At 48.0% G+C, this 7,715-nt stretch overlaps 1 protein-coding gene across 1 annotated transcript in view; it reads left to right on the forward strand.

Moving 5' to 3' along the window:
* The window catches only part of traf3ip1 (TNF receptor-associated factor 3 interacting protein 1), a 34,397-nt gene extending 26,748 nt beyond the window's left edge, over nucleotides 1-7,649 (forward strand). The window contains exons 14-15 of the mRNA XM_080535559.1: nucleotides 4,861-5,078; nucleotides 5,765-7,649. Coding sequence (XP_080391685.1) covers nucleotides 4,861-5,078; nucleotides 5,765-5,930 — 384 coding nt within the window. The 3' untranslated portion in view covers nucleotides 5,931-7,649. The remainder of the gene's footprint in view (nucleotides 1-4,860; nucleotides 5,079-5,764) is intronic.
* The last annotated feature ends 66 nt before the right edge of the window (nucleotides 7,650-7,715 follow it).

Genomic DNA, 7,715 nt, shown 5'->3' on the forward strand with positions numbered 1-7,715 from the left:
CCCCCTGCCCACCCAACGCAGCTTCAGATTGTGCTGTGGTCTCGTTTTCCTTGTATTCTTCATTTCAAAGTAATCAGACTGGATTCCCCCTCAGTTTCCAAATAATCAAGCAAGATTCCCCCCCCCTGCCCCCGACGTCCCAGGCAGTGGTGCAACCTGAGCGCAGCCCCACAGTTCTCTCCTTAATTGACTTAATGCAGCCTCATCAATTTTCTGGATTCCAGGCCCTTTTTGCATCTAATGGGTGTGTGGGGGTGGTGCCCTGCAGTCCAAACAGGAGCCCCCCCCCACCACCCGTCTCTTGACATGAAAGGGTTGAGGGGGTCGCCGTAATGGAGCCGTTTGTCTCTTGTAATCATGGTGGAACATGGAGGGTTTAAAAAAATGTAAATATTGAGCTTCCTCGTCCCCCTCAGCATGACAGGTCTGAAATTACAGAAGGCCCTGCTTCATTCTTAAACACTGACGTTTATCAAACACCCCCGCTCAGGAACGAGACTCTAACCCCTTCTTCGATTCACGGTTGAACTTCTCCCCCGATTTTTTAATAAGTGAGTAGCATTTTTTTCATGCGTGACTTCAGAGGCCTTTAAGAGCATTTTGGAAATTCACGATTCTCTCCATGTCATGACTTCTGTATGTTTTTCTTTTTCTTTTTTTCTCCTCCCTGAAGCAGTTCTGCTATTGTTAACACCACTGCTTTTTCACCACATCGCTGAACCGGGGGTGTAAATAAAAAAGGCTTTCTGGCCAGTCGGAGCACTTTGTATTTTGCCATATCCAACCGCAGAGTGTGTGACTGAAGAATTTGCTGTATATTTATGGGGACGACCTTCCCTGTGACCCCCCAGAACACTTGTATATTATTGTAAGATACTTCTCGGAGGGCGTCTTTTTTATTTAGACAGAATTGGCCCCTCATAGCAGCTGCGTTTTCCTAAGATATTTTTTTTTATACCCTTTTCTCCCTTTTCTTACCCCTTTTCTTTCCCCATCAAATTAGCCTTGATGAAGGTTTGCAACGTATAAATAAACCCTGTGGCACACAAATGGATGGCTGTTGAGTGAGAGTCACGGAGGAGAAAGGCCAGAATACTCTCGGCAGAATCGGCAGGAAAATAAATACCCCTGCCTACAGGCCCGCGTCTTCATAAACATCCACTTTTTGGGGGGGGGGGGGTGGAAATGTAAGGAAATGACTCGCGGCGATCCATTAGCCATATTGCCTTTGCAGAAAGTGCATTCGTATTCAAGGAGAATGGGCACTGTTTTCGGGGGAAACTATCTGTACCTGAAGACTTGCTGACCTGACTGAAGAGCTGAACACTGCATTCTCCTCAAGGTGCTCCGACCAGTCCGTTGTGACCTGACCTTGGTCTCGGCGGTTCTAACTTTCTGAGATAGTGCTGAACCTCTTATTAGTGCGCTTGCTGTAAGCAAGCAACACTATTGTTATCGTGCATGTATTTCAAAAGTGTTTTTGGTTGTTGTTGTTGTTGTAATTGTATTGACACATCGTAATTGTTTATTAGTTTATTATATCGAGGACAATCCAAATACATGAACCATATAAAATACAGTAAAAAAGGCAGCGTTAGCCTAGTCGGCTAATTTTCAGCTGAAGTCCCCGGCCAGTTGCAACATGGCATCCTGAAAAGTAACGTCATTAGTTAAAATAAAACATTTAAATATTCTAAGAACACGTGGCTGAGACAAGGTACCCCAACATCACACTTGACAAAAAAAACACGTAAGCAAGCTGAGATGATTGAAGGGGCTACAACCTTTTGTCCCTGTCTCGTTCTTGTACATTGGGGTTCCACCTTTTCAATCATTGGCACGGTTTAGGGAGCTCAGCTGTGACCCCTGAGGGAGCTACACTGACCCCAACATGTGACCTTCCTGGCCCTCCGCCTCTCTCACCACCTCACTGACTCCCAGCTATTTTTATGATCTGGCTGGACGTTTGGATGTCTTTCTCCCAAAAAGAGAGGAAACCCCCTGAACTAGTCCTCATCCTGTAAAGCCTTTCTCCTCAGCCCACTTCAGAGACCCTCTCTGGGGGGGACAGATGGTTAGAGGGGCCTTTGGACGGGATAGTGTCTCGATTGTGTCCCAAAAGTGTCATGAAGAAGACGAGGAAAGTCACTTTATAATCCCTGAGGTGCCAAGCCTCAGGAAATTGGAGGAAACCGTACGCTCGCTAGTACCTCCCACCTGACTCGACGATGACAACGTCACGTTTGTCGTCGGTGTGTGGCGGGTTCACTTGTTACAGGAACCACTTTACTCGTCGCAACGTTGACGTGTGAAGTTTGTACATTTGTTGACGGCGGTCGTTCCGTCTGACCGATAATTGAAGTTGATGTAGTGGCTCATTACACCGTTACGTAAGCCGATACCTCGTCCTGAAATAGTCCAGCAGTGGCTACGTTTATGCTGCTTTAATTAGTGATGGCCAAGAGGGTTGGTAGGCTCTCTAACAGGTTTCATGCATGCTACCCATTCTTCTTGTCAAAGCCCACTTTGAAGACTGTTATTTTCCCCCTCACCGGGTCCCTATTACCAACAAATAAATCATGCGTTTTTGCATGCATTTCCTCATTAAGCTAATTAGGCATGAGAGGAGAGAATTCCACATTACAGCACAGGCTGAAGTCAAGCCAGCGTGTCTGTTAGATTCAGCTTCAAACTCCTGCCCTCATCTATAGAGATTTTTCATGGACAAGTCATAAACAACCAAACAACTCTTACTGCAAGTATTGCTACAAGAACGCACCTTTTTGAAGTCATGTACACCACAGCTGTGTGTACAGTGTTGACTCAGGATGAAACTGCACATTACGCTACATTACCACACGAGTGACACCATAGTGTGGTATCACTGTATATTCCTTGCTGGGAAGAATGCTAGAAACGTGGCGACTGGTTTTGATTTGAATATCGTCTCAGTATAAACAACGGGACAAACGGGATGGAGAGAGGGATGAAGAACGCTCCCAGCTCCCCCCCGGGAGCCACCTGCTCCCAGGAACGCCGGCCCCTGGCGAGTCTCTCTCTCTGCTCTACGGCCGCTGGCTTCCGTCACTGTCTGAGCTAATGAGAAAACCTGCACCCCCTTCCTCACCCCCCCCCCCCCCCCCCTTCTCCAGCCACCGCACTCAAAACAAATATTTTTCTTGGGTTGGGGGGGGGAGTAAAAAGAGGAAAACTAGGAGCGCGCTGGGCTTGTAGCCCCCGACAGCAGAGGCCTCTATAAAGGAGTGATTTATGTCTGGGCGGACGGACGGCGATGCATGCAGACCCAGGGCCTGACCGGGTTTTCCAACGGGGCGCGGCGCAAAGAGGACAGCAAGCAGAGCGAAGCCCCTAACCCCCCTACCCCCACCTCCCCTACCCCCATCGGAGGGCTTCCGCTGGCCTTGGCCCCGCTGGGACGAATGAGCCTCGGAGCGTTTGGGAGGGCGCCCGCTTTGGGGTGGGCCGACGGGGGGAAGCCACCCACCTCGCACACGGCCATTAGACTTTTCAATCTTCGCACACTTTGCTGACCGTAGAGGGAGGAGGAGGAGGAGGAGGAGGAGGAGGAGGAGGGGGGGGGGGAGAGAAGAGAAGCTTAGATTTTTTTGTTTTTTGCTAGCTTCCTAGAGGAAGGCAGCGCCGTTGACGTTTGGTGTGTTTGTCTACGACATCGTGACGTTCTTTTCTTAGCTAAGCCGCGTTTCTCCGCTCGTTTTTATTGAGCCGTCTGTCTCTGTTTTCAGAGCTAAATGATGAAAGGCTAGCTCGTAACGAATGTGGCACCTAGCTGCGTTCAACGTGGGGTATTTTGCCCCCTACCCCCCAGACTAATGCCTAGTCAGTCTGACAGTTGGGTCTGTTTTGAAGGGGAAGCCGTCGGTTAGTTTACACTGTCATGTAGCCGGAGAATGATCTCTCCTGCCTCGTAAAAAGCAGGTGTTCCCATCTGGGAGCGGAATGACACAAATTGGCTCAGGAGTTCAACTTGAAAGGGACATAAGTGAAGTAGTTGTTACCGAATACTGTAGTAAAATAACTTCACTGCCACAGCCTGTTACTAAAATAAACAAGGGTTTAAGTCCAGGAGTCTGGGTGAGTGCCGTGTATGTGTGTCTCGTGTGTGTGTGTCTTGTGTGTGTGCGCGTGTGTCATATGTGTGGCAGTGGCACCCAGCCAGACAGGCCTAGCTCTTTTCCATTGCCCCCCCCCCCACACACACACACATTGGCCTGCAGACCCCAGCTGAGTAAACATCCCTGGGCCTCCCTGTGCCAAGGGAAGGCCCCCCCCCCTCCCATCCAGGGGCTGAGGGGTGACTGGGGCATAGCATAGCAGGACCCCCCAACCACATACCATACAGAGGAGGCCTTCACCAGCCAGCCAGTCCCCCCCACATTAGCCAGCACAATTCAGCCGTGCCCTTTGATCTTTATATACACAGCTAAGGTTTGTATAATTCCTGCCTAACATTTTTAGCCTTGAAATGTTAAACCACTAACTGCAGCCCTGCGCCGTGCTCCCTGCATTCGATACTCAGCTGGCAAGTGTTGAATTCTGCAAGAGGGTTGAAATCTTTTAAGTTGAAGGAGCCGCTCCTGGTGGGTGGGTGGGTGTGGGTGGGTGCTGCGTGTGTGTGTGTGTGTGTGGGGGGGGGGATGGGTGGGTGCTGCGTGTGTGTGTGTGCGTGTGTGTGTGTGCAGGTGGGTGCTGCGTGTTTTGCGTGCTTGTGTTGCGTACCCCCCTCCCCATATCAACTCCTAAACTTTAACAGTGTATCTCTCTCTCTCTCTCCTTAATCCCTCCATCCCTCCCTCCCTCCCCTCCGCCCCCCAGGCCATGACCTTGGTGTCGGAGACGGCCCGTAGGAAGGAGCGGGACCTGGTGTCCAGGGAGATGGAGCGGCTGCGCGGGGCCGTCCAGACGGTGTGCCGCTCCGCCCTGCCCCTGGGCAAGACCATGGACTACATCCAGGAAGACATGGACTCCATGAGCCACGAGCTGGCCGCCTGGAGGAGGGAGAACCAGGAGCACGCCCTCGCCCTGGTGCAGGAGCAGAGGTAGGGGAAGGAGGGAGGGAGGGAGGGAGAACCAGGAGCACGTCCAGGCCCTGGTAGAGGAGCAGAGGTAGAAGTGGGAGGGAGGGAGAGAGAACCAGGAGCACACCCAGGCCCTGATAGAGGAGCAGAGGTTGGGGAGGGAGGGAGGGAGAGAGAACCAGGAGCACGCCCAGGCCCTGCTGCAGGAGCAGAGGTCGAGGAGGGAGGGAGGGAGGGAGGGAGGGAGGGAGGGAGAACAAGGAGCACGCCCAGCTTAAAGAACACATACACACACATGTATACATACGTGCACATACGCATGTACACACAGGGCTCCAGACTAAGCTCCAGACTGTGCTGTGTGTTTGCTAAACATTCCTCTTCACATTTCAAGGGTCTTACTGTTGACAAACGCATTACATGTTACATTGCTTTTTTTCTTTGATGAAGACAAATATCTTTTTGTTTTACTCACACAGCAAAGTCAAATGGTTGCACTCTGGACCCCTGATACATACGTGTGCGTGTGTGTGTGTGTGTGTGTGTGCGCGTGTGTGCGCGTGTGTGTGCGCGTGTGTGCGCGTGTGTGTGTGTGTGTGTGCGCGTGTGTGTGTGTGTGTGTGTGTGTGTGTGTGTGTGTGCGTGAGCGTGCGTGCGTGTGTGTGTGTGTGTGCGTGCGTGTGTGTGTGTGCGTGTGTGTGTTTCAGAGTGACGGACAGTGCCGTGGAGCCACTGGAGGCTGAGCTGGTGGAGCTGGACCAGCTGATTAGGGACCAGCAGGACAAGATCTGTGCCGTCAGGTCGAACATCCTGAAGAACGAGGACAAGATCCAGAAGATGGTGTCCAGCATCAACTTCTCCTCACGACCTTGAGGGGAGAGGGTCAAGGTCCAAATACAAAACCCATCCCTCCAAAAAAGAAAAAAGAAAAGCACTGATCATTCAGGGAAAGCCTGCTTCTTACCTTAGGGTAACACCTTAGGGTAACAGTTGTAACATCCTTCTGGGAGAGATGAGGCGGGGTCACAAACTGCACTTTCAATGGGCATCATGGAAGGTACCCAAATGCCCCCCCACCTTTTCTTTCATGGTGCCTTTGTGGAACTAGCGAATGCATAATACATGAATACATACATACACACATACATAGATAGAAACAAACATACACACAAATATTCCATAGGCTCTAAATAGCAGTTACTGTCAGGGCTCTGTCAGCTGAAGAGAAAGGGAAACACCTACTGCAAGTTGATTTGATTACAGTGCTGCATCTGAACGGGACTGACACTTACAAACACATTTAAATAATGTAATTAGCTTCTTCTTTGTTTTTGATATTTCAGTCAGATCCGCGTTCTGAGATTGGGGTTGGATATTGATTTGAAGCTGGGAAAGCTCAGAGTGAAGTTGCGCTTCCAAATCCTGGACTTTGTTCCATTGGACGGATAAAGCACACCCATCCGTCCAACCAGAAAGGGCCTACTATCGCTGAATCCATCTGGGATATATAAACCTAGTCTTATCTGTGACCAATGTTGTTTACCCAAACCTCTACAAGGCCTGTAAAAAGCAATAGATCTGACAGCTGCTCAGAGGATAGGCACGTCATTAGCAGTTTTAATGTTCTACAGTCGAGTCATGCACCACTGCACTTTGAGAATAGGAGAGGTAGAGAATACGCTGTTTGAAGCAAACACTTGTCCACTCGTAGACAGAGCGACTGTGAAGTCAGAAATACCTTCTTTTTTTCTTTTTTGTTTGTGTTGCTTAATTGGAGACCTCGATGGTAAACGAAAGCAGGTCCCACTCATTTGACAAGGACCATTTGAAATAGACACGTGCCCGACTTGTACTGTATATTGAAACATCTTGTACTGGTGAGTTTAACCCACATTTCAAGATACTATAGTACTTGAATAAAAAATAAATAAAAAGAAACAAGTTTATCCCCACCTAGTGGGCATGGAATATGTTTGTTTATGGCATTTGTTTGTGTTTCATATGTGTATGAATTATGATGAAAAAAAATAATATCTGAATGATTTTGGAGTTGAAGTATACTTAGCTGGGCAAATTGCACTAGAGGATACACTACATAGTCAATCCATGAGTTAACGTATGAAAACAAAACACCAGTCTAGGTTTATAAGACAATAATAACCCGACAACGTAATTTCTTTTTGGGGAATTGGATATGAACCATTCATGACATTTACATAGTTATTTACCTTTTTACAGTTAAAAGTGAATGTAATACTGTATATAAAAACTGTAATCCATCATTTCATACCAGTATTATTAGATATTCCTTCAAACGTAAATATGAACATATATTGTATTTCAAGTTGTACAGGGATTTTACAAGATTTTACAGCTGAAATTCCTGCAGAGTAAGGGCCCATTTCTGAACTGTTAGTTCTTTAAATGAGAGTAATTTCCATACATTTTTAAGGAAGGACCATTTTACACTGTAAACTATTTGTACCATATTCACAGTTGCTCTTTTAAATGTATATTATGTATATTTTGAGTCTGTATCATAGTTCACAAATGACTTTAATTTTTGTAGTGGAGTGAAATAAATGGATACATTTAAAAAGGAATAGCTTCCATGTCCTTTGAATTATTTTGCATAACACAAGAAGAGGCGAATGGCTA

The sequence above is a fragment of the Nansenia antarctica genome (assembly GCF_963989245.1).
Source record: "Nansenia antarctica genome assembly, chromosome: 7".
NCBI lineage: Eukaryota > Metazoa > Chordata > Actinopteri > Argentiniformes > Microstomatidae > Nansenia > Nansenia antarctica.